This window comes from Ascaphus truei, chromosome 7 (genome assembly GCF_040206685.1).
Source record: "Ascaphus truei isolate aAscTru1 chromosome 7, aAscTru1.hap1, whole genome shotgun sequence".
NCBI classification, from domain to species: Eukaryota; Metazoa; Chordata; class Amphibia; order Anura; family Ascaphidae; genus Ascaphus; species Ascaphus truei.
In genome coordinates this window covers 83171692-83198214 of record NC_134489.1, presented here as the reverse complement: position 1 = coordinate 83198214, position 26523 = coordinate 83171692, and the positions used below count along the sequence as shown (strand labels likewise).

Genomic DNA, 26523 nt, shown 5'->3' with positions numbered 1-26523 from the left:
ATGCAAACTTAAATTGTTTGTTTTGAAGCTAGTTAATCATGCTAGCCAACCGGACTTACATTCACGCCAGTGTGAGAGATAATTGGGAAATCAGAAATATTTTGCAGCTGAAGGAGCTTTAAAAAAAAAAGAAAGCTGTGTCCCTTTGACACTTAATTCTTCCCATAATGTTGCATCTTCTTCCACTAGAAACGGCAAACCATTAGCTTGATTCTTAATGTTTATATACTCTGTCGATTTTGTATGGTGTAGGTAAAAGTTGACCTGCTTTAAAGCAGGGGAGCGTGTCGGGGGACTCTAATGCTTTAGTATATTGTATTGAACAGCCGCACAATGGACACAAAATGAGACGTACCTGATAAAAATAAGTTTAGTGAAATAAAATTGATGGTTCTTATCAATCCTGTTTTTCAGGGGCCTCCCACAGATGCACCTGCAGTGGACACAGCAGAGCAGGTATACATTTCCTCTCTGGCTTTGCTTAAGGTAAGCAAGTAATTATTAACTCCTCTTAAAATCGGACGTGTCTGACTAGTAATACCTTGTTTACATCTGCTACTGTATTTGTTTATTAATAATGCTAAATGTCTGTTGTGGGGTTAACCTCACTAATAGATGTGGATTAGTCGCAGGGCCATGCAAAACACTGGGTTGGCAGCAGAAGGCATAATGCAAGCATGAAGATGTTATGAAGTAGCTGACACACACAAACAGGAATGTTGATAGTGGAATATGAGAGTTGATGCTTAGACCCCAACATTAAGGAGGAAAACCAAAGGTCATGTGATTGTCCATAGCTTATTATGTTTTATCTTGTATAGTCTCAAACAAAATTGGTAAGGTGTTTTGTGGCAGATTTTTGGTGCATCTCTACGCAGCTTGTAATTGCCCTTGCAGGGAGAAGCTTTAGTACAAGTAAGTATTCGTTCACTGTGAAGAGCAACCTATATAATGTGCAGAACATGCGTTTTTTTTATTAAAAGCACCTTATGACTTATAAAGTTGTGTATCCTTAAGGTACACTATAAAGCCAATTTCCTTTGGGGTGTTTTAGTTGCAGCGTAGCTACCGAAATAAACTTGCAACCAAAATAATATAGTTTTATGCTACCATTTTTGTGTGTAATTGTGCAATCCTGTGTTCCTCTGGTCCAGAATAACTTCTTTTGGACCAACTCCCAACTGGGGTAGGCAACTCCAGTCCTCAAGGGGCACCAACAGGTCAGGTTTTAAGGATATCCCTGCTTCAGCACAGGTGGCTCAATCAGTGTATGTATGTATGTCTTTATTTATATAGTGCCATTAGTGTACATAGCGCTTCACATTAGTAATCCGTGGCTCAGTCTTGGATTTAGCCACCTGAGCTAAAGAAAGTATATTCTGAAAACCTGACCCCTTGTTGGCTCTTGAGGACTGAAGTTACCCACCCCTGTTTTAGACAATGTGTGTAAGAGAAGGTTAAATGCTGTAAGATAACTGCTGTTCTGTTTAACTCGCAGATGTTGAAACATGGCCGGGCTGGTGTCCCTATGGAAGTTATGGGACTGATGTTGGGAGAATTTGTTGATGATTACACAGTCCGGGTGATTGATGTATTTGCTATGCCACAGTCTGGAACGGTGAGTCTCTTTACTGTTACACATGTATTTGTGGGTTTTTTTTTCATTCTTTTTGAACTGAATGTTTATATAGCACTTTACAATTTGCACATGACTATACGCTGTTGAAAAGTCGGGGCACACAGGTGAAAAGTGTTGTAAACAAATCACTGGTTCACAGAGCTTACGGTCTAACTAGATATGATATACATAAGACAGGGAATCATTGTGGGGGCATTTGGGGTAGAAGAGAGGGTGTTTGAATGTCTTTTGGGAAATTGCTGCTTGCAGTGATAGGACTTTAGTCAAAACTCCTGCATCAGATGCGACAAACTTTTTTGGTGTCTATTAAGTCTGTTTCTGGGGTAATCAATGGAACATTTTGTAGTTACGGGAGCCAAATGTAGATAATAGTTGCCATCTCTAGTAAATATAGGGCCATATTTACTAATTGGTGCTATTCAATGAGGCCTTCTGGCATCACTTAGTAAGTGTGGCCCATACGGCGCATTCACGTGATTGGGCTGGAAGGGGCCTTCGGCAATAGCATCGTTGAGTAAATATGGGCCAGTCTGCGCTAGTCTGTAGTCTACACCTGGAATTTTGTGGTCGTATCCTTGTTGCTGCATCACCTTGTTATAATGTATAGATGCTCCTGTCATTCTTAACATGAACACAGACATATACTGTATCTGGAATATATGATAAATGATATGCAGCCCTAGCCACATTTTCCATACTCCAATCACTGTTTGGATTGACCTTACTCTTAACTGTGTAGGCTTACTACAAAACTGTCATGTTTGTCACAGATTACTCCATTTGCTAATTAACTTGATTTTAGAAAATGAATCCTGCTTCTTTTAACAGTTTTGTGCCTTGTTTTGTAACAGGAATAACCCTTTACCAGTAGCTATTTGAACAGCTTGCTTTGCATCTATCATTCCATGCTGCAAATATTGAAGTACATTTTAAACCCTTTCATTTTCTGCACAGTGTGTTTGAGGAAATTGAGATTCACTTTTATAGTATTCTGCAAAGGGATGGAGATCTTGGACATTGCAGTACAAGCCTGATATAAATAATTGGCTATGTATTGTCTTTTAAATAGGGTGTTAGTGTGGAGGCTGTTGATCCAGTATTCCAAGCTAAAATGTTGGACATGTTGAAGCAAACTGGAAGGTAAGACATTGTCTTATTTACCTATTGTTATAGGCCATTGTGCGATGTTATGAGCAGCTGTGTGCACACTGACGTTTGTGATGCACTCATTCTGCAAACTGACCATCAAGCCAATTTCAGATATTGCAAGAAGCAAAACTGTCGTCAGTAGCTTGAAGCACCTTTTGGTACAAAAAAAAAACTAAACAATGTGTGTGTATATGTGTATATATCTATATCTATATCAATCACACTCACACCCCATCACCACCGCATGCACACACCCCATCACCACCGCATGCACACACCCCATCACCACCGTATGCACACACCCCATCACCACCGCATGCACACACACACACACACACCCCCCATCACCACCACCACACACACACACCCCCATCACCACCACCACCACACACACCCACCATCACCACCACCACACACACACACACACACCCCATCACCACCACCACACACACCCCCCATCACCACCACACACACACCCCCCATCACCACCACAAACACACCCCCCCCCATCACCACCACAAACACACACCCCCTATCACCACCACACACACACCCCCCATCAACACCACACACCCCCCATCACCACCACACACACAGACACCCCCCATCACCACCACACACACCCCCCATCACCACCACACACACACACACACACCATCACCACCACACACACCCCCCATCACCACCACACACCCCACCCCCCTCCCCACCACCAAACCATCACCACACACACACACACACCTGTCCACCATCACCACCACCACACACACCAGCCCACCATCACCACCACCACACACACCAGCCCACCATCACCACCACCACACACACCAGCCCACCATCACCACACACACACACACCAGCTCACCATCACCACACACACACACCAGCTCACCATGACCACACACACCAGCCCACCATCACCACACACACACACCAGCCCACCATCAGCACGCACACACACACACACTAGCCCACCATCACCATGCACGTGCTAACACACACCAGGCCACCATCACCACACACGTACACCACCACCGCCCCACACAACCCACCATAGACGCACAACCTACCATAAACCACCAGTATTTCAAAAGGTGCTTCTAGTTGGGCTTATACCTTACTAATGATTGGATAATTCTGCAGTGATTTCAAAGATCCAATGATTTATGCCAAGTTCAAAAGCAAATCACTAGAAAAAAAAGTTTGGATCACACTTTAAAAAAAAAAAAAAAAAATAGAAAGCTAAAGGATTTTCCAGTACAATTGATTGTGATTTTTTTTTTTTTTTTAACAAAGTTAGTAATTTATAAATAATAATAAATATTCACTGGTTGAAAGTATACAGAATTTAATGTTGCCCATAAAAAACAAAAAAAAAACAAATCAGCTCTGATCTTGCCCTTTACTAAGTTCCTTCCACAATCACTATATTCTTATATCTAGCAAGAGCCATTGCTACATTTATTAAAGCTGTGCCCTTTTTTTGTACTTATATAAGAGGCCTGCATGGCCTGATTGTAGATTACTCGTCACCGAAGGTCTTAATTGCATTATTTGTAAACAATTCCGGCTAACGCCACACATACTGTAATGTTCTACATAGTTTTTATTCAATTGTATGCGTTACCTCTCAACAGTTGTCATCTACAAGCTCATTCTTTTACTGTGAAAAAACTTCAAAATTAATGTTAGCGAAAGGCTCAGCAGCCGTGTGGAACAGTGCAAATTGGTTTTTGACTGAGTTCCTAGTTCTACTGCTGGTTTAATTGATATTTAAAGAGTAGATATTTACTCAAGTGCTGAAAGGGTAAAAACTGGCTCGGGGAAGGTGTGGTAACAGGGTGAAATACTGAAAGCATGATCTACCATTGCTAATGTGCATCTCTTAATGATAGCACTCCTTTGTCACACATATTCATTTTCATGCTTTCACAATGATAGTTTGGTGAATGTTCCTAATGGTGCCTTTTTCACACCCATGAGTTTCCCCTTCCTCGTCCTAATTTATACTCTGTTAGTTTAGTGCTTCTTTTCATATCTTACACTGTTATTGCTTGCACCGTTTGGAGTCTGAATGTCTTCCTTGTTTCAGGCCCGAGATGGTTGTTGGTTGGTATCACAGTCACCCTGGCTTTGGTTGCTGGCTTTCTGGCGTTGATATAAATACCCAGCAGAGCTTCGAAGCCCTCTCGGAAAGAGCCGTAGCGGTAGTAGTGGACCCTATTCAAAGCGTTAAGGGAAAGGTACGGTGAAAGCATTTTTGTCGCCCCCCCTGTTAAAAAACAGCAATGTTTTATCTAAAATAACGAAGTTCTCAGACTTAACAATCTCAGTATTGTGTGCAGACTCATTTTGAATGTACTATAGATATATCTCTTATGTTCTGTACTGATGTATTATAGTTATACCTCTTATGTTCTATACTGATCGGCAGCTGTATGTTTACATTTGCATTAGTTTAAAAAAAAACAACAACAAAAAGTGGTTTGTTCAAGCTTAGTTATACATATTGCAGAGCACAATATAAAGTGTGTGTTCGCTGCGATTTGCTTCATTCCCAAGAGGTTTCGAACGCCTTTGGATTAGAGACGGTTCTTGCAGCTCTACCAAGTGCTGCCTATATCAGGTTGTTCTCTTACCCTATGTTAGTTAATGGGTTTATCACATTGATCACATTTATCACATGAAAACAAGCTATCCATATCGTTCGAGAGATTCTTAGGATTAAAGAGCTAGATCACATCTGGCTGTTCTGCAGAACTTTCAGCTAACAGACTGTGGAGCGTTTTTTGATATGAATTCACTGTGTTGGACAATTCGAGCTTTTCTCTCAGCCATTCACGTTTTGTCATGAGGAAGCAGATGAATGACTAAATATGCCAAATGCATTTGAAAAGAGATTAACTTGCAAAGCATATTGGGCTGTAGTTGTCCTTTGTTTAAATCTCTTTTGTTCTTGTTTGTTTTTTGTTTTTTTTCCCCCCTTTCTTCTTTTTTTTTTTTTTTTTTTTCTCTTTCTTTCTTTCTAGCCCCATATGCCATTTTCCTATTTCCTGCCTCCTGACAGCAGGGTGTAGCTCTATTATCACCTTCACAGAGCTGTCTGCAAATGTGAGAGGCAATTCGATTTTGCTCTGCCACAGGGAGAGTGGATTAGAAAAACTTCAGAATATACAGAAATTGGCTTGAATGCTTTACTGCTTTAAAATACTGCTGAGGTGTCTTGTTGGAACATGTCACTTCTATTGTAATGTAAAATAATAGTTATAATAAAATTATCACAATGCATTATTATGAAAGCTCGCCTTTCCCTTAAAAATAATCTATCATTCTGTATTGCGCTAAAGATTGGGAACCAGTGCTGTCAGTTTTTCAGAAAACACGTGCTAATCAGCATTTAAATAAGATATTTGTCATGTTTCCGAATGATTCTCTGCAAAGAATTGTGCAGGAAATATTTCAAACGGGCTACATTTGTATTCTGATGTAAATATTGTCCCATTTGAACATTTCCTTTATAACTTCGTAATAATTTAAAGCAGTGTTGGTAAGAACACAAAAATGTAGGAGCACATATTGAATATACATTGAATGCTCTGGTAATTATTGAGCTAATTCAATCCATTCGATTACTGGATTTGTCTTTGAATAAAGTGATCCATGGTAGTTTTGTGATTATTTTGAATTTCAAGTACAAAATATAACACTAATCTCATTGAGATACAACACAGGAGTTATTAGTGAAATAAAGCAACAATAAGATATGGATAAGATAAATGTCTTTCGTGATTTGAGATATTTCAATCAACCCGTCTCTGCATTAATTTATTTTAAATCGCTAAAATGTTTTGCTGGTCAAAGTGGTTATCTAATATTCTATGGAGGAAATGTGAACATTTGAAAGTAATTATTTTATTGTAATATTTGGTTACTATTAACTGTTTGTAGGCAAGAGATACATTCCCCCAAAACGTTAGTACATAGCTTTGTGCAATCGATTATTCAGGGATTAGGTTGACAGACTTGTCTCTGATATACCGAGTTGTTTTACTGTGATCCTATTGACTAAATCGGTTGTTTCATGCTCTAAAAGCTCAGTATTCTGTTTTTTAAAGGGTGTGTATCCACAAAAGAAAACCCAAGTATGACCTTATGACCTAATTTTCTCTTAAATAGGGGGATTTGTAATTAAATATTCAGTGCATGCAAAAGCCCTGTCTAAACGGCCAATGCTGGTAATCTAAAGTAATTTCTTTCCTTTTCAGCACAGGCTGATAGTTTATCTGTAACACAGTGTTTTAAATCTTCACATACTCCTAAAATACTGATCACCTTAGTGAAAAGTCATTCAGTGGGATTTATCATACACTACAAACTAAACCTCAATTTTAAAAAAATGCTTCAAATGAGTCCCTGTGATATCACAACGGAGTCACCTTGCATTTAAATGAGCTTTCCTTTTTTACGGTCTTCAATTCATTTTTTAGGATGTTTTGTGAAATTAACAACATTTGTGACCTTCTTTAATTTGGTTAAATAGTAGCCTCATCTAAAATGCCTCATACCATAAAAATTACAAATGCAAAAAATTTATTTTAAGGCTTTCCTCCATTTCCGGGTTTTGTTGTTATATGTCCCCTAGTGTTGCTGTTTCACAGGAGGGAATTAATTGCTTGTCATTTGATTGGTTGAGAATAGAGTTGCTTCTGATGTTACTCCTCGATGGTTTTATGGATGCTCTCGTATTTTTATATTTGGAAACCTTGCTTGATAGTCTGTTAGAATTTAAAGACTAGGGACACAACTTTGAAATAATACCCTAAAACCAATAGAATGGGATAACATCACGGTCGTAAGTTCCTTGTCTGTAATAAAGATGATTTGCTTTTCATAAGCAAGAAAGTTAATGTACAGAGTACTTTGTCGGTCAGACTTAAATCATGAAACACAAAGGCTTATCATTTGATTATTAGGTGCCCAATCGTGCACATTCACAGGCCAAGCTAAAAATGGTTAACCTCGATTCCGACTTGGATGTATTTTTTTTTTCAAGTTGTTTAGTAAATAGAACCAGAGTGAGCAATCCTCAAAGGATACAGCGTGAAAATGCACATACTCCTAGGAATCGGTTTTCCAGAGCCAAAATTGACATTGTATAAATAATTTGAATGTGTCTAACTTCAAGTACACAATCACAGCAATTCAGTGATATTCATTTGGCGTGAGTCACTTTCAGGTCTTTGTGCTTTCCAGCGAAAATGGCATAAAAAGTCTGATTTCTCTGAATTTTTTATGCTGTGGGCTTACAGGAGATATAAGATGTTTTGCACTTGTGGGATGCCTGACAGTGCATGGCAGCATAAGTAACCAAATGATCATAAACCTCAGCTGCACTCACATGGTCACATGTCCATCTTAATATTTAAAGAATCTAGAAGCATAGTAAGCAGTTGATAACTGGTCAGTTGCAGGTGATAAAAGATGTTTAGATGGGACATTAGTCATTTTTCCACACCTGGCATATCAACAATACTTGTGTGGTCACAGAATACTTGAAAATAGCATGGTTGGCCTACAATATGAATCGTGTATAGAGACTGCTTAAAGTGCCAAGCCAAATCAAGCAATGGACCTGGATCCCAATGTAGCTATTGGTATGTAGTGGTACCATTGGATGCTTTATTGTACATAGTAGAATAATACAGGTAGGAAATCTGACTTGACTCAAGATCTCAAAGCAAGATCTCCAGCTATGGTCTACCGCATGTGAGGCAATTTCCTTAACAACAAGACTGCTCTTATGTTTTAGCGACATAACACCATCTGTAGTGTGATATCTGACCCAGCTAATGAAGTCTGAATTTGTGATAACTCTTTCTAAACTATAAGAATTTATGTGACCTATTCCAAGTTAGAGAAGGGACATGTGTAGTCCACAGTCCAGCTGTCCTACACAAATGTTGTTTGTTCTTAATCGGGTTAATTCAAAATCTCTTGAACATTTGTCCTATTTTGTGATATGTGGAAATTGCGATCCATTACATTCTCATGTAGGCATCACCATCCTGTAGAACTGGATCATGATTAATAGCTCGCCTCGCCAAAAAAGGTTAAGTACAGTATATAGGGGTTCAACACCACCCATTTGATGTAATACCAGGTTCTGTCATATGAAATGTGTGGCTTTAAAGACAAGATCCTAGTTAAATCAAGAATATGAACACAATCTCACAATGTGGTGAGTTCTAGCTTGGGTTTTTCTTTCTTGGTAACCCTTGCAAGTGGTACTGAATGTGTTAACCTGAGTAAGGACAACGGCAGAAAGTCGACTATTTCTGGGCTTGTTGGTTGTATACCAGCAGATTATGTTTAAAGTACTAACATTTGTATCTGAGTAATTTAGTCCTGGAGAAGGTAAGCAATACATTGACTGCCAATATATAGCTCTTTTATAGCCTTTTGACATCTTTATTAAGATGGTGTTGTTTTTCACAATGCTGCTGGAAGATGTAGCAGACAGGTAGGACTTTATTTGTAGATAGACCAGAATGTGGCATTTCTGACAGCTTGTTCTCTCCCCATTATCTTAAACCAGAACACATAGTTTTTTTTCTTTTCTAACTACAGTTCTAATCGCTCTGTCTTTTTATCCTAAGTATATATAAAGGGAAAGGGGAAAATTGTCCATGTACACTATCCTAAATATATCCAGAATTGGGAAAATCCCCAGCAGTTTTCATCTCATAGAAACATTTTTTTCGGGTACAAAATGGCAACCATTGTGGTTTTTCTAAAATCTGTTTCGTAATCCAGCAATTGTTTCTGCAGATTTAGGATTAGTCTACATTGTTATTGTATAGCTATGATTTCCTCCTTGGTTCTCAATGAAGAAAATCTGTATTGTATAATATGGAACAAATACTATATTTAGCAGCTTCCCTCTTTATACTAATAAATGACATATTTTAGAATTGAGAGTTTTTGCAAGATTAAATTAGAATGCACAGTTTAGCGGTTGTTTGATAAATATAGTTACATAGTAAAAGTGGCATAGCAAGGCATGCCGGGCCCCCGGAAAAATGTTCCCGATTGTTTGGCCGCGCATGCGTGACCGGCTCTTTCCTATTGCGCATGCGCGATCAGCATTTGTCTTTCGCACATGAACGATCGGTGGTTGCCGGCTGCTCATGCGCGATCGGCGGTTGCTGGCTGCTCATGCACGACCGGCAACCACCGATCGCACATGCGCGGTCGGCAAATGCTGATCGCGCATGCAAAGTAGCCAAGTGCCAGTCCTGCTGCAAAAATATGCCAGAGAGCGCGTCCCCGGGCTATAGCTATGCCCCTAATAGAAGATTAGGTTGATGTCTAGAAAGGTAAAAGTCTAGACTAGTAATCATTTTTCTTTGATCGGTTAAAAACCCCACTCCCACGTAGCTGAACTAAACGTTATAATGGTTTTCGTAATTTAGTTCTAAATCTCCTGTTTAAATTAAGCTTTATTGGAAAAACATAGTGGGCCCTATTTACTAAGTGCTGTTAAACCGCAAGGCACCATACAGCCTAATCATGTGAATGCATTGTAAGGCGCCTATGTGGTTTAGCATCGCTTAATAAATGATCCAATGTGCTTAAAAATGACTGACTTAAAATGAAGCAGATGACAAGAAACCAAACATTTTTTTTCTTTAAAAGAAGCCAAAATAGGAAGGTGTTTATTATTGTTTGAAAATAATCTGGCATTCATTTGTTTTCACTAAAATGATTGTAAATAACACAATCTATGGGTCAGTAATCTGACATCTTTGTATAGATTAAATATGGAATTCAGTCATTGTTTTTCAAACCATGATGATTCTTCAAACGAACACAGATGTACAAAAAAGATGCAGCTTCTATTTTCTATTGGCAGCTTCCAAATATTTAGTATCCATTTCCAAGAGTTGCAATTAGTAAAGCATCCATGGTACAAAAAAAAAAAACCTCACATCCCACAAGCTAATTATACTTGCAAGGTCAGAGAAAATACATATTTTCAGAAAAATAAAGAGCTGTATTAATGTGTGTCTTGTTCTTGGCTGTTATATCACAGTTTGTTGATCTGGAGTATGTGTACAATTCACAAATTTGTCTGATAACAGAAAATGGTGTGCGATTGTGTTTATTTTACTAACCAGTATATTCACAGCAATCACTTCCAAATATCTCTCCAGTAAAGATGTGTTAATTACAAAACAGACAAGGTCTTCTATTATATTAAAGCTACTAACAAGAAGACAGCAGGAATCACACATGTAAATAGCATCATCAGCCCCTATTTTGGTCCTCTGTTTTGATCTGTGAGTTGCGCGTAGACCAAAGGTGCTATTAAAGACTGAGGGTATGAAACAGGCAGCATTAGATGAACAAAATGTATTCAACAAGAAAACAGACCTTTAACATGAATTTAACAAGCCTACAAAATTATAAACCATCATCTGCTGCCGATTTCATGCAGTGATGACAAATAATAAAAAGCGGGTTCCCGAAGCTAGCCAAAGCGCAAATGGTTTCGTTGTAAATTACCTTTTGCAGCTTTGACCTCAAGTGTCAAGGCGCTTGAAAAAGTGAAACGATCGCAAATATTATTTGAGCGAGGATTGTATGGAAGGCTAGAATTTGGGAGATTACATGCTTTTCTCCAGAGCTCATTACCCCTTCCACCGCCAAGAAGACTGGCCTTCAGTGGAAGGTTTGCAAAGCATTCTGACAATGCTCTGCAGCAGGGGGTAGCCGACTCCAGTCCTCAAGGGCCAACAACAGGTCAGGTATTAGGAATAACCATGCTTCAGCATATTTGGCTCGACCATTGGCTCAGTCATTCTGATTGAGCCACCTGTGCTAAAGCAGGGATATCCTTAAAACCTGACCTGTTGGTGGCCATTGAGAACTGGAGTTGGCCACCCCTGCTCTGTAGTGTCCTATGACAATAAAGGGTTAATACAGATTTCCCCCTCATCTTGGCTTTTGCTTACTTAAGTGTGCTTGTTTTGTCTACTTGTAAAATACTAAAGTCCTGAAGCGTCCGTAATCTCCACGTGTTGCCTGTTTTGCAGAGTGCTAGTGTTCGATTTTATTAACCATGATTTGTCATTTTGTCTTGCATCCTCTTTGCTGTATGCAAAACAAGCATTTTCACCTCCACGTAAATTCCTCTTGAGCATCATGTAGTGTTTGCTGCCCACGTCCTTTGTATTTATGAGGACACCATAGGTAAGTCTTAAAGGAGAATAGCTGTAAATTTGTAAACAAGAAGTCCAGCTCCACAGTATTTTTACTCAAAAATAAATGTCACCCGTTGCGCAACTTTAGAAATATTTTTGGTGTGCGTGGCCTACTGCTTATGCTGCAATAACAGCCGTTCTAAAAAAATAAATAAAAATAAAAGCATCCATCATAATTGTCATTATTTTGTTTTTATTTATAATAGTACTGTAGTAGTAGTAATAATAATAATAATAATAGGGCAGTGCAAAGAAAAGCCTTCACCTTGAACACGTCTCTAAGTTCCCACTGGGGCATTTTCCTTGAATTTACTGCGGTATAATTAACACCTATTTCGCCCATAACTCATTAGAGTCCTGGGCATGAGTGAATCTATTTATTTTGATATAATGCACTAAAAGAGGACTTGATTTCTCACTGTGCAAAAAAGCAATTACTAGATTTTGCAGAAATGAGAATGTAGGATAAATGGCCGGGCTTATGTATATACACACATTTTTTTTTTTAAACTGCTTCTAATTTTAGACTCCAGGTTGTTGTGTATATACTAGTTTCCTTAAGGCAGTTGCTATAGTGATGGCAGTTAATTCCTATGTGCCTTTTTTTTCCTACATTAAATACCATTTTTATTTGAACTTCCAAGAAAAATACTATGGAGAGGCACGCACACACACGCATGTGTAGATATAGCAGACACCCCATACTTGCACGTGATGATTTGTCCCTCGACGTTTCGGCTATCCAGTGGGGGGGAGGGGGTGGTGTGTGTGTGTGTGTGTGTGTGTGTGTGTGTGTGTGTGTGTGTGTGTGTGTGTGTGTGTGTGTGTGTGTGTGTGTGTGTGTGTGTGTGTGTGTGTGTGTGTGTATACACACACATACACATACACATACACACATACACACATACACACATACACACATACACACATGCATATATACACACACACACACACACACACACACACACACACACACACACATACACACATACATACATACATACATACACATACACACATACACATGTATGTGTGTACATGTGCTCTTTGCAGAGTAATAATGAAACCTATAACTTTTTGTTTTTCCCCACACATAATTAGCTGGGTGTAATTTAAAATCAAATAAAGTCGGGTACAGAAAGGAAAAGGCGGTTAAGTACACGGATATTTATATGAAAATGGTACAAAAAGCAAGAAGTTTGACACAGATTTCAATCTTGTTTGACTAGCTTTGCGGGTAGTGCAGTTGGTAATATAATTGTGCAGTGATAAACAGTACGCACAAAAAATGGAATGCTTTTTCTCTGCTCTCCATTTTAACATTCTCTGATGTTTAGGTTGCAATTAGTGAGTATAAATGATCTTTCCAAATGTATTGCTTATTCAGTATCTGTAACCCAGAAAAATGATGGACTGCATACTCTGTTACTAATTGTTACTTCCTGATCACATTCTTAGTTGTGACACGGTTCTAAAGTTCTCTACCATGAGGAATAGGCTCAAATAGTTTCATTCTAGGCCACCTCTGGAACTTTGTAGAATCTGCAGCATAGCTCTGCCTTGGTCACTTCATAGAAGTATTGCTTCTTACTTTACCCACGTAGTTATTGTGACATACAGATGTAGCAAAGGTTATTGCTCCCGCTGATGCTTTCTGGTGGGATATTCTACATTATCACTGCTGTTGAGTCCTATAGAAACTGTGTGATCTGTATTATACAGCAATATGTTCTGTTACAAGGGGGAGCCTGTTGAGTCCTATAGAAACTGTGTGATCTGTATTATACAGCAATATGTTCTGTTACAAGGGGGAGCAATGAAGTCTGCTACATCTGTAGCTAGCCCGCAACAGAAACAGTAGATAATTGTGTTTTTTTGTTTTGTTTTTAAATTAGGCTTATAATGCCTTCATTTGGGAAGCTATTCATTACGAAGTGGTCCTGAAGGTGTTGCATGGCAGTGTGCTCACCGTAATGTAACTCGAGCCTATGTTGGTATGTTGAACTGCACCTTACCCGTTTGCTGCCAGGTCATTAAAGGTGCGCTGGCTCCTAAAACCAAAGTGACAGGTTTAGGAGGTTAACCCTTTCACCACTGCTACAGTTAAATCCGCGTACAATTCTGCCGTTGTTGAGTGTTCGGTTGTATGATAAACCTGTTCCTTTTTTCTTATTATTTTCTTTGTCACAGATTGTTTAGTTGGAGGTAGGCAATAAGTCGTTAACGGGATGCTTTTCCATGTGAGCACTCTGGACCCACCCTTTTTAAAGCTGCAGTTCAGTCTATTTTTTTTTTACTTCAATAGTTTCATGTGGGCAATCTCTAATTACCTAAAGTACTGCATAGCTGCCGGTCAATTCGTTCTCTGTCTATTGATCGGCAAAGTTTGGCGACATCTTTAAATATGGGGAATGTAAATCGTTGCTATAGGAACAAGCATGCTTGTTAAAATAGAATACAAGAAAATTGGTCTTTCAAAGTTGTTGTTTTTTTAAAACAGAAAATGCTAAAAGTATTTTTTCTTACTACAGAACTGATTTATTAAAAAAAACACACATGCAGGATATTGCCTGAACTGCAGCTTTAATATACTTCTCTACTTGCAGGTATTTTTCAGGACAGTTTTATCTCTTCTGTATACACCGCTCATCTCTTCTCTGATATTTTCTCATGGTCTTCCTGGGTGTACTAAAACCTGACAGTCCCACTCTCTATGCTAAAAGTAGTTTTTTCTTACTACAGAACTGATTTATTAAAAAAAAACACACATGCAGGATATTGCCTGAACTGCAGCTTTAATTTATGAAGACCAACCTTATACAATAAATGTGATCGTACCTGGGATGTGTTTCATATATTTTAGCCATGTTGCGGGAGACTCCAGGGAAGATAGTGTTGATGCATTGCTTCATTTTCTTCTTGCGTTTGTGTCAAATGTACACATTCCGATATTTGATGCAGTTTGTTAAAGTTTATGCCACATCGTACTTGGCTAATTTTTCACCATAAATAGGATTTAAAAAGTGAGGCATGAAGATGCACAACTGGATACATCTCATTCTAATCTGTGCCCCCATCTCCTTCCTGACTCCTTTTATTGACACTTTCTAAATCTCCTGCTGATACACAAGATGAAATATGTATTGATGTAAATGGCTGCATAGTAAGGAGTCGCTCTGTATGACCTGATGTCTGGAAACTGGATCAGAATCACATTGAACTGCTTAATAACAAGCATATAATTTTACTGAAAATAGAGGCAATAACCATTTATCCTAGATATCTGGAAACCTGTCAAAACAACATGGTGAACATTAAAAAATGATGTTGAATACCCTTTTCAGAACTGTAGCACTACTTACTTAGGTTTGGTAGTTTGTTTTCTATTGCTCGAGCCAGCAAGAATAATAACACAGCATATTAAAGGTAGCCAACCTAGAGAAATACATTGCATGCATTGTTAGGGGAAGATGTACTGGAATGAAAATGGTTGCTTATGAAAACATTGCTTCAGTAATCCTACAGCAGAATAAGATACAGAATGAAGTGCCCTAAACACAGTACTGTTTGACATTGTGTCTAGATATTTAGATGAAGAGGTTTTGTCTGTCTTTTTAGCACTAGTTTACAGCCATTAAATAAAGCTCTGTGTCAGAGATTGTGACATATGGGGATAATATGATAAGTACTGTCTAAATTTAAAATGTGCACTAAGCACTGATGTTGTGCAGTCTGTTAAGCTTTTCCATGTTTTGTAGCTGATATTCTTATCTTGCCGTGTTTTTAGCTTCATGGCTGCAAAATAATACATTGCACAGTAGCGTAGAATGTTGTTTTGTTCCCTGTTAAAGATTATCATGCTGTACTGTAAGTGATACCGCGTAAAACCATACGCTTCAATGGAAAGTATTTCCTGATGGTCATTCGACTGAGTAAGATGTTAGTGGGAATCAAATAATTGTTCATGCTAGGAATACGTCCTAGCTGTTTGTCACTAGTACTTTAAGGTGCAATGTGCGAATGTCGCAAATTTTCAGGAGCTTTTTTTTGTGTTAACATTTTCTCAGTCATATTGCTTGATTTATGAGCTAAATTTCCCCAATATTGCCATTTTCCCAGCAATTTCACCAGAATCTTGCAAATTTCAACAATTTTGTCAGAATTTCACGAAAATGGCAGTATAGGCGCATTGCCTTTTAATGCTTGCCGAATTGTGGTGAAGCTCCACAATTTTATGTAAACATTTTCACAAAAAAGGGTACGTTTTGCTTGGTTCGCGTACTTCCACGAAAAATGTGGCACGTCTCATACAATATTTTGGGGGTTGGGAGTCTACTGAGATGAGCTGTGTAATTACACTGTGCAGAACATTCATTTTTGTGGTGCCAAAATGTTTCCTCCAAATACAAAATATTGTTTTACCTGTAAATATCAGTTGACATTAGCATGAATCTCATATATATAATGAATTGTATTTGCATTTCAATATTATTAGAGAGCTGCTTGTACTGTACTAATCTATAGCATCCTTGTATGTTCTAACGATCAACAAAAATCAGTGGTATATCTTGTTCCATGGTTTATTGTCACTTGAGAAGTCGTTAAAAAAAAGGTGAACTGTTAGCCCTGCTAATAGGGTGTTTTTCCTAGCAAATAACAACAGGAACAAATCCAAAAGTTGTACATAAGGTTTTCAAATCTGTGGGAGACAAATAAAGCATACGAAGATGACAATAAATTGGAATGGAAAAGCTTATGAAGCACAGAATGCGTTTGGCAAGTGAGTTCTAGTTCGGAATCTTGCTAAGCTCTGTTGGTTTTAATGTAATATTCCTCTGATATTTGTCACCCCACTATGGAGCAAACAGAAGTATTTAGATGAAATCGTTAAATATACATGTGTATGCACCCAATACATGCATCTTAATAATACATTTACAGTAATACCATAACCAATTAAAAGTTGATAACAATAGTTTGTATGCATTCAAATGGGCCATGAAACAAAATATTTAATATTATCTTCTCTCTTACGCATATATTAGTTTTGCATGTGGGTAGCTTCATTCGAAAAAAAACAATGTTTCTTTAGAGTCCTATGTGATCTTCATAAGAACAGAATGAGACTGCACCTTATGGCTTGAAGCTGCTGTTTCCCCCATACTAGGCCACTTTTACACTTTTAGGTATGTGGCTAAGAAATTCTTTATAGGAGAGGAACCCGCTTTTGGGATAGCAACTTGCTGACCCTGATTATGCTGAAAGGTACAGTGAGATGCATGAGTTCTGCATCATTGCCAGCCATTTATAGGGCTACTGAAGTGGTTAGAAGATATATCTGTAATTAAGCAAAAATGCACAAAAACAGTTTGTCAGTTGTTAGGCATCAATGGTGAGATGAACAAAAGCCATCTGATTAGGAGGGAATGCAAGAGGAAAGTTCCTTGTGGACTGTAATTTTGTTGTCATTTCATGTATCTTAGTGGTGTAATTGATGTGACAAGACTGGGCCGTAAACACAGTCCCTTAGCTTGTGCTCACTTTCACATTTAGCCTCTTTCCGACATTGAAGATGATGAGATAGGACCTAGGTGTCAAACCTATGGAAGCCATTAAAGTTAATGCAGTAACCTGTTTAAAAATAACTATCCATAAATTGTTGCCCTATATATCAGAAAAAGCAATAATTGGTGTTGCTTTTCTTTGCAAGAAGATGGTGATGTCCTGATGGCTTCATCAGCAGGGGGTTCTTTTTTTATTAATATTATAATTAAATGAATGTTTGGCTAACAGCCAAGACAGATATGAGTCGATCAAGCCTTGTCCACTGTTGCTTGGCTCTTGCGTTCGTTCCTGTTCTACAAGGAATTGATGTGAGATTTTGATTATTTTTTTTTACAGGTCGTTATTGATGCCTTCCGATTGATCAATGCGAACATGATGGTTTTGGGACATGAACCCAGGCAAACAACTTCAAATCTTGGTCACTTAAACAAGCCATCCATACAGGTAAGTTCTGTCCTTTGGGAAAGGCAATGGATGAATGATGTTTTCCGATTACAATTTCTTCAGAAACAAGTCACTTTACATATATACACGATGTCTGATAAGGGGTCCCAAATACCTTTGTTGCATTAAAGTAAACTGCGAAAAAACAGTTCTTTTTTTTCTTCTTTTTTTTTTCTTCTCCCCCCTAGAAAAAAAGGTGAGGGAACTCTGATGTGAGGGGGGAATGGGAGTGTATTCTTGGACATTAGCAATTATATACATATGTATTGACATTTGAAAATAATTTAGAATCTTTTTATTTTAATAATCATTATTACATTATAATTGTTTTTCAAAACCTAGGAAAAAAATATATATATGTTTTTTTTTAGATTATCACAATAATGCTATAAAATTTACCACATGGTCTATGAAAAAAGCTACAGGAACTGGATTCCCCCTGGGAAAAAAAGCCCTGGCAATAGCTATAAGGTTTTTATAGCCTTGAATAAACATAGGTTATTTGTGTCCATAAAAAATAGCAGAACCTGAGATATAGGATATGAACATAAAAGCTGATAGATCTGAAATATTATTGCAATATCCTAGAGCTAACCTATATTGGAAGGATGTTGGATACTTTTCTGGGTATCCCTTATGATGAGGCTGCTCAGCAGTAACAATTCTTTTGGTGGATTGTTACATGTTTCACGTAAATGCACAAATATTTCCTCCAACTTTTTTTTTTTTTGCAGCCACAAAAATATCTGGAGCAACCTGATGGTATTTTTTTTGTAAAGTACCTTTAGTGTCCACCTATAATTTCTCTCAACTGGTCAATTGATGACAAAGGCATTAATATTGTGTGTTCCAGAGTAATACATTTTCTGTGTACAGAATTGGCTTCCTACACCGGTTTTGACATTATAGACTTGCCTTGTTTTACTGTGAGCCAATTGTCCTGGGATTTGTGGTTTTTAAAGTCTCACGTAAGGTCTGGCTTCCTGCCTACTGTATCTTAGTATTTTATTTTGTGTTTTTCCGTTCATTCTACCTACTTTTTCAGCAAAATGTTGGTGTTGCAAAATATTTCTATCATAAGACAGGTGAGATCAGAAATGATTAAATTGTGTATGCTAAGATTCCCCCGTCAAGGTCATTGAAAATCGTAATGTCTAATGAGTATAAAACAGACTTCCCTTATTTTTGATTGGGCTGGACAAGCCCATACTTGCAAGTTTCAAGAGAATATATTACTGGACCCTTTAGCCTTTATGTAATGACCTTCCTGGTAAACACTATAGCATCATACTCCTTCATTATTTTTTTTTTGAAAAAGGTTAAGTAGCTTGAACGACTGAAACCAGAATGATTACAGCCTATTCTATTTCCACCACAGGTTTTCACTAATTGTAGATCAACAACAATCTGCTTTTTGCCAAGCTAAAATCTTTAGCTATTTTTAGGATCTCTCAATTATTTCAACTTAAAATGCTGTCAATTTTGCCTATGGGTCTAATGCAAGAAACTGATCTATTTGGCTTGATACAAGTTTTTATCAGAACATTTTTCGTAAATTAACATGTTTTTAAGACTACATGTAAAGTTAGTGGTTTGCAAATTGTAAATACTGTACTGACATCAATTTTCGTTGTAGAATTGTAATGGTTTAATAACATCTTTTGGTATTTAAGGAGCTTTTGGGATATGCTTTGTTGAGGGTTTATCAAAATGTCTGGGTCCACAGGAGATTGTGGGGCAGATGTTTGTTACATGATGTAGGACACACCAACACCATGCATTCATGTGTAATTTACTGTGGAAAAGGTTCACATTGTGGCAATTGCAAGGACTGAAGTACCTGGGTTCTAGAAAATTATTCGCTTCCCAAAAACATCTAGCACAGTGTTTCTCAACCAGGGTTCCTAGGAACCCTTGGGTTCACGGGCATCCCTAAAAGGTTCCCTGCAATTTTCTGGTAATTTGAAAATTGTATCAAATACAGAATAATTTACAATGCATCTAAACACAGAGTTGCTATTAGAGATGGTTTTGGGTTCCTTAACCAAAAAAAGGTTGGAAACCACTGATCTAGCAACTGCTAATTGAATCTAGAACTGAATATCATACACAGTCTTAGCAAGTTCAAAACCCAAACCATATATATCTATATCTACATACACACACATACATATATACATATACACACATACTTATTTATTTTATTTATAAAATATTTTACCAGGAAGTAATACATTGAGAGTTACCTCTCGTTTTCAAGTATGTCCTGGGCACAGAGTTAAGACAAATAATACATGGTTACAAATACAGTTACATAAATGAGCAGGGTATACATTATATACAAGACATTGCATGCACAGTTAAAGATAATATATATTATGGGCGAATGAAACAGTTACAGACCAGATTAAAATGTGTGGCAGCCTTAGATTTGAAAGAACTTAAACTGGTGGTGGATGTAAGAGTCTCTGGTAGGTTGTTCCAGTTTTGGGGTGCACGGTAAGAGAAGGAGGAGCGGCCGGATACTTTGTTGAGCCTTGGGACCATGAACAATCTCTTGGAGTCTGATCTCAGGTGATAGGTGCTGCATGTGGTAGGGGTGAGGAGCTTGTTCAGGTAGCTGGGTAGCTTGCCCATAAAGAATTTGAAGGCAAGACAGGAAAGGTGAACTTTGCGCCTAGACTCGAGTGATGACCAATCTAGTTCTTTGAGCATTTCGCAGTGATGTGTGTTATAGTTGCATTGGAGAACAAAACGACAAATTGAATTGTAGAGGGTGTCAAGTTTGCTAAGGTGGGTTTGAGGTGCTGAGCCATATACTATGTCTCCATAGTCAATAATTGACATTAGCATCTGCTGTGCGATACGTTTTCTGACCAGGAGATTTAGGGAGGATTTGTTCCTGTAAAGTACCCCTAGTTTGGCATAGGTCTTGGTTGTCAGGGTATCAATGTGCATCCCGAATGTTAAGTGGGAGTAAAACCATATGCCCAGGTATTTAAAACTAGTAACAGGAGTTAGGGTGGTGTTAGGCTTATTTACTGAGCTCCAGATTAGAACCAACACTGTCACGGTAGCTAGTGATAGGTTATTATCTACACAAAATATCTGGGTTGAATGCCATTATATCATGACTTAGATATAATAAAGATAGTTTATTCCTTGGAAAGGTGAACACACAAGATGATTCAAATAACAGGCAAGATATAGCACTTACTTAGGGGTTGTCACGTACGACTCTCTGCTAGCACGCGACATGCATATGGGACAAGGGTTAATACCGACGCTCGCAAGTGCACCCACTCTTCACCTCCGCAAAGGTCCGTCAAATGGACAATATCCCCTCTTACAGGATCAAGGATCTATACACAGACGCAAGCTGCCCCACTCTTCACCCACTCAGAGGTCCCTCAAATGAGTTGTGTATCTCCTCAAGCCGTCACAATATACCACCGCCACGAACAGCACACAAGTGAGCACGTGACTTTAGATATGGAACCATGGTAGCTAGTGATAGGTTATAATATACACAAAATATCTGGGTTGAATTGAACACGACTTAGATATAATAAATATAGTTTATTCCTTAAAGAAGGAGAACACACAAGATGGCACAAATAACAGACAAAATATGGACACTTACTTGTTGGACAATGAAGCAATCGGGTACAGGATTGGCAATTCATTCAGCAATACAGGTTCAAATGAAAACATCACGAAAGACATACACATATACATACATACACATCTACATATATACACACACACACATACACTCCCAGTGCTTCTTCATTTTAGTCACTGCATACATGTCACGCATCCCATGCTGTTAGCTGTAGTGTTTTGTTTCCTCTTCTCTCTATGCAGTGGAAGAAATACAAAAGACCATATAAAATTGGTAGTGTAGGACTTGCTGAGAAGGGTCTACCGTGACGTGGTTGCAGACTTGAAATGTTTTGGCCAAAGGATTGAACTAAATTACCCATATTTATGAGAAGAACAGAAATTAAGTAGATAGTAATGAACTAAATAATGTTTCATATTGGGTGTAGCATAGGGGCCTCTTTGTCTATTGTTGTAGAGCTGAATGTCCCAATATCTCCAGTAGACACCAGTAAAATGTAGACTCCTGTTACATGAGAAAAGTATGCTCCTAGTCAAAAGAAAAAAAATATATATAGTGGGTTTTTTTTATGCTGAGCAACTATTTCACAGCTAACCATTATTGTCACAACACCTACTTCAGTAACTCAACAACCTGCCTTCTGCAGTGCACTCCAGGCTCCGCATTCTGAAGTGGCTAAAAAAAAGGGAAGAATATATATTTTCTTCCAGAACATGTATTGAAAAGTGAAATACAGAAACATGCAGTGCTCAAATGGCACACAGGCAGATAAATCTGAGCCAACCGGTTCCATACATGTCTCTTCATCCACCAAGAACAAAATCTAAACACTAAAAATTGTGAAATATGTTGAAATCAGGGTTTTCTGTATATTGGTTGAATTTATTTTGCTTGATAGCTCTCCCTTTACATTATTTTTTTTTTGTTTAAGGCTCTCATTCATGGTTTGAACCGACATTACTACTCCATTACCATCAACTACAGAAAAAATGAACTGGAACAAAAGGTAGGACATTCCTGCAGCTTGTCTATTATTTATAGATTTATAGTTATGTATGTGTAAATATGCATTTATTCATATTATGATTAATAAGCCTATAACTGTTTCCATATTGGTATTTGAACAAGCAATATTGCAACTAGATATTTACTTTTCTTAGAAAAAACGTTGGCATTGTAATGTGAAAATATAGTATTTGAGGGTTCTGAATAATTCACACTTGTTGTTTTTTGCAGATGTTGTTAAATTTGCATAAAAAGAGTTGGATGGAGGGGTTGACACTTCAAGACTACAGTGAACACTGTAAACTCAATGAAAACGTAGTGAAAGAGATGTTGGAGCTAGCAAAGAATTACAACAAGGTAAGGTGACGTGTTAATTCTGTCTTCATGGAACAAATATCATTGTAACTTGCAGCATCATGACATATACTTCTGCATACAGTAGTGAACGAGTAGCTCAGTGGTGATATCACTGCCTTTTGAAGCAGGTGACCCAGGTTTAAATCCCAGTGTCTGCTGTTCTTGTTACCTTGGAAAATTGTTTGACATCTCCTTTTCTTTTAAATTTTTTTTTTTTTTTAAATCTATATTCTTTCCTTTGCATCAATTTGGCTTGCGCCTGAAGAACATTCCCCTCCAATGCTAAAGGTGCCATTCTACATGTTGAGTTTTGTTACCCCGATCAACAGTGAAGTGGTTAAAGATACAATTATTTTTTTGTTAGATCATTACTGAATACCATTTACATATATCATTACAAGAAAATTCAACTTGCCATGCAGTGGGAACTGATTAGTAACTGAGCCTGTAGCTTGTGTTGTCATTTCAGGCTTTTTTCCCCCCAATGTGACTGCTGCCAGTGTGGCAGAGTGGGTGTTAGGCATGGCATTGAGAATGGATCTAGTTAGCTTTGAATTACTTGTGAGTGAAAACCCAGCAGTCGCTTCAATTGGGCATATATTAGTAATTGTTTGTCTTTAGCAGGAAGAACACATTCAGACTTCTTTAGCATTGTCAGACTTGATTAGAATATACTTCATTAATTGGAGTTGCACACAAATGTAAGAAAAGACAGCTGGGTACGTCTACAAGTTTATTGTTAATTCCCTATTCGAAGTCTTAAGTATCTGTAAAGGTTGTGACAAAGCCATGCAGCGCAGATTCAAAATGGTTTACGTTGTAAATAATGTTCCGATATTAAAACTATAATTAATGCATATTGTACCAAATGCATTTGCAATTGTGATATAAAATCTTTTCAACAATCTTTGGTGTGTTTGTTTTATTTTTTGTTTTTTTAAACCGATGGTCTTAAATATTTTAATGACCTGTTTTCTCCTCCAGGCTGTAGAAGAAGAAGATAAGATGACACCAGAGCAACTTGCTATCAAAAATGTTGGGAAGCAGGTAAGAAATTGTAAATAATTTTCTGTAAGACAATGAGACAGTTATCCAGCATGGTGTGGGACAGTACAATGTGGAGAATATATAAAGCACTGCTAGATAGTGATCCAATAAGGTTAGATGTTGATAGTGTCATAGGATTTAAGATTGGCATCCTAAAGCAGCAATCCAAGCTGACCGCTTTTATTTATTATTTTTATGACGCATTTAAGCAGGGGTCTCCGGTGCTTAACCCCATTCATTTCAGCTCCGAGGATCCCCTGCACCCCGAGATACTTAACTCTGTAAGGGGTGCCAGTAACTCAGCGCTGTTTAAAGGTCACGCGGGCCAATAGGAAGCCGCTCCTGTTGACGTCACGGCTTTCTATTGGCCCGAGGGACACGGGAGCTTTGAATGCTGCCATTACGAGAACCCCAGGAAGCTCAACCGGTGCGACCACCAGCACCAAATGCGGAGGTAAGTATCACGAGAAACGGGGTTCCTGGAGCTGAAATTAATTGGGTTCAGCTCCGGAAACCCCTTGCCTCCATGCTATGTTATAAAAACAATTCTAAATAAACAGGGCCACTAGGATTACTGCTTTTAAGCTTGAGAAGTCATTAGAGAAAATGCAATACCCAACTGAATCCTGGAGAGTGAGTAGAATGTAAGGATGGTCTGCTTAAAGAACTGCGGTTGTAGATGTGATTTGAGTTTGTTTGATTGATCTTCACTTATTACACAGAACATTCAGGTACTTTTCTTATACGGTCTAAACACAAACTTCCTACAAACAAAATAATCCTGCTTTTGTACGAAGACCAGCTAAAGTGCTGCATTGCAGTTACTTCTCATAAAAATGGTGATTTTCTGTACAATTTGAGCCTAACAATTGCAGAATAAAATGTCTTTTTTTTGGCTATCATTGTAAAACGTTTTTTTCGCCCCCTCTTTAGGATCCCAAACGTCATTTGGAGGAACATGTGGATGTTCTGATGACCTCCAATATTGTTCAGTGTTTAGCAGCTATGTTGGACACTGTTGTATTTAAATAATATATTGAAATGGTCTCTGTATGTCTATTGTTTGTAACATTCAGATCCAGAAAAGCCGCAGATTTGTGGGGGGGGAAAAGTCCATGTTACAGGTTGTCATATACCTGCATATATCTCTATATACAGCTGCATAAAGGAGATTCTCATTAGCTTGTTTTAAAACCTTTTTTTTTTTTTTTTTTTAAATCTCTGGCCATTTTGACACTAAGGTTGTGAAAAGAAATAGGCCTCAATCTGATCCAAGGAAGTATGGTGTAGCTATGGGGATATACCCAGTTGAACCAAGCTGTGATGCTGGAATAATAATCTATGCAGCCATGATCTTTATTTTAGCCTCATCTTTGTGTTAATATGGCTGATTTGAGACCTTTGCATTGCTTCAGTGACATCAGAGAATGCACATTCTGCAGCTGTACACTCAATTACAGGTGACTCAAAGACATCCAATAACGTGAACTGCTGCTTTAAATGGAGGACACCTGGCATAATTTGCAATCTGGGAGCAGCGCAGTAACACCTTTCAGTCTCTGTTGTGCAATTACTTCTGTTCCTATATGTCAGGGTCTTTACAGATTGCAAGTAGTAAAAGAATACATCAGGGCAAATTTTATTACGTTTTTCCATTTGATTATTTGAAATAAAAAAAATCAGTACCACAAATGTATTTTGTGTTGCATAATAAAATACATCTACACCTACGAGGTTTTCTGCTTTCTTTTGTGGAGTGGTTTTCATACAACTACAGTGAATGTACCATTTCTCAGCCCTACAAAGCATCACATATACAGTACTCCTTTGTTCTTGTGTAGTTTCACTTTTTCTACAACATGCTTACAAATCACACAGTTCACATGTTTTATTAAGTAATTACTATAAAGTTGTATTCACAGTACAAAATGTTAAATGTCAACTTTCAAGTTCCAATTATACAAGTTAAAGCTGCAGTCCAAGCAATCTTCTACTTAAAAAAAAAAAAAAAAAAAAAAAAAAAAATCAGTTCTGTACTAGGAGAAAATACTTGTAGCATTTTTTTTAAACTGACATTTTTTATGTATTATGTAACACGCATTTTTTGTTTCTATAGCAAACATTTACAAAGTCACATCCCCTTCCTCTTCTGAAACAGGCTCCTGCACACCCCTTTTTGAGCCCTGCCCCCTCTCTAGCAGTGCACCAATTGTATCTAGTGACTGCCTTGTCACATGATCTTCCCCACAGAACTTTGCATCTTTAGTCCACTTCTGCACCGACAGCCATTTAGTGAACCCCTGAGCCGAATCTTCGCCGATCGATCAGCAAGTTAGCTAATTACTTAACACTGTGTGGATTGTAATGATGCACATATTAAAGGGGAAAAAAAAAAAATGCCAGCGTGGACTGCTGCTTTAAAAAGTTAT

The 26523-nt window shown here is 37.9% G+C and overlaps 1 protein-coding gene across 1 annotated transcript in view; it reads left to right on the top strand.

Moving 5' to 3' along the window:
• The window catches only part of PSMD14 (proteasome 26S subunit, non-ATPase 14), a 52496-nt gene extending 26672 nt beyond the window's left edge, over nt 1-25824 (top strand). The window contains exons 3-11 of the mRNA XM_075609251.1: nt 415-486; nt 1499-1618; nt 2709-2779; nt 4881-5031; nt 17953-18060; nt 22617-22691; nt 22922-23047; nt 24032-24094; nt 25028-25824. Coding sequence (XP_075465366.1) covers nt 415-486; nt 1499-1618; nt 2709-2779; nt 4881-5031; nt 17953-18060; nt 22617-22691; nt 22922-23047; nt 24032-24094; nt 25028-25126 — 885 coding nt within the window. The 3' untranslated portion in view covers nt 25127-25824. The remainder of the gene's footprint in view (nt 1-414; nt 487-1498; nt 1619-2708; nt 2780-4880; nt 5032-17952; nt 18061-22616; nt 22692-22921; nt 23048-24031; nt 24095-25027) is intronic.
• The last annotated feature ends 699 nt before the right edge of the window (nt 25825-26523 follow it).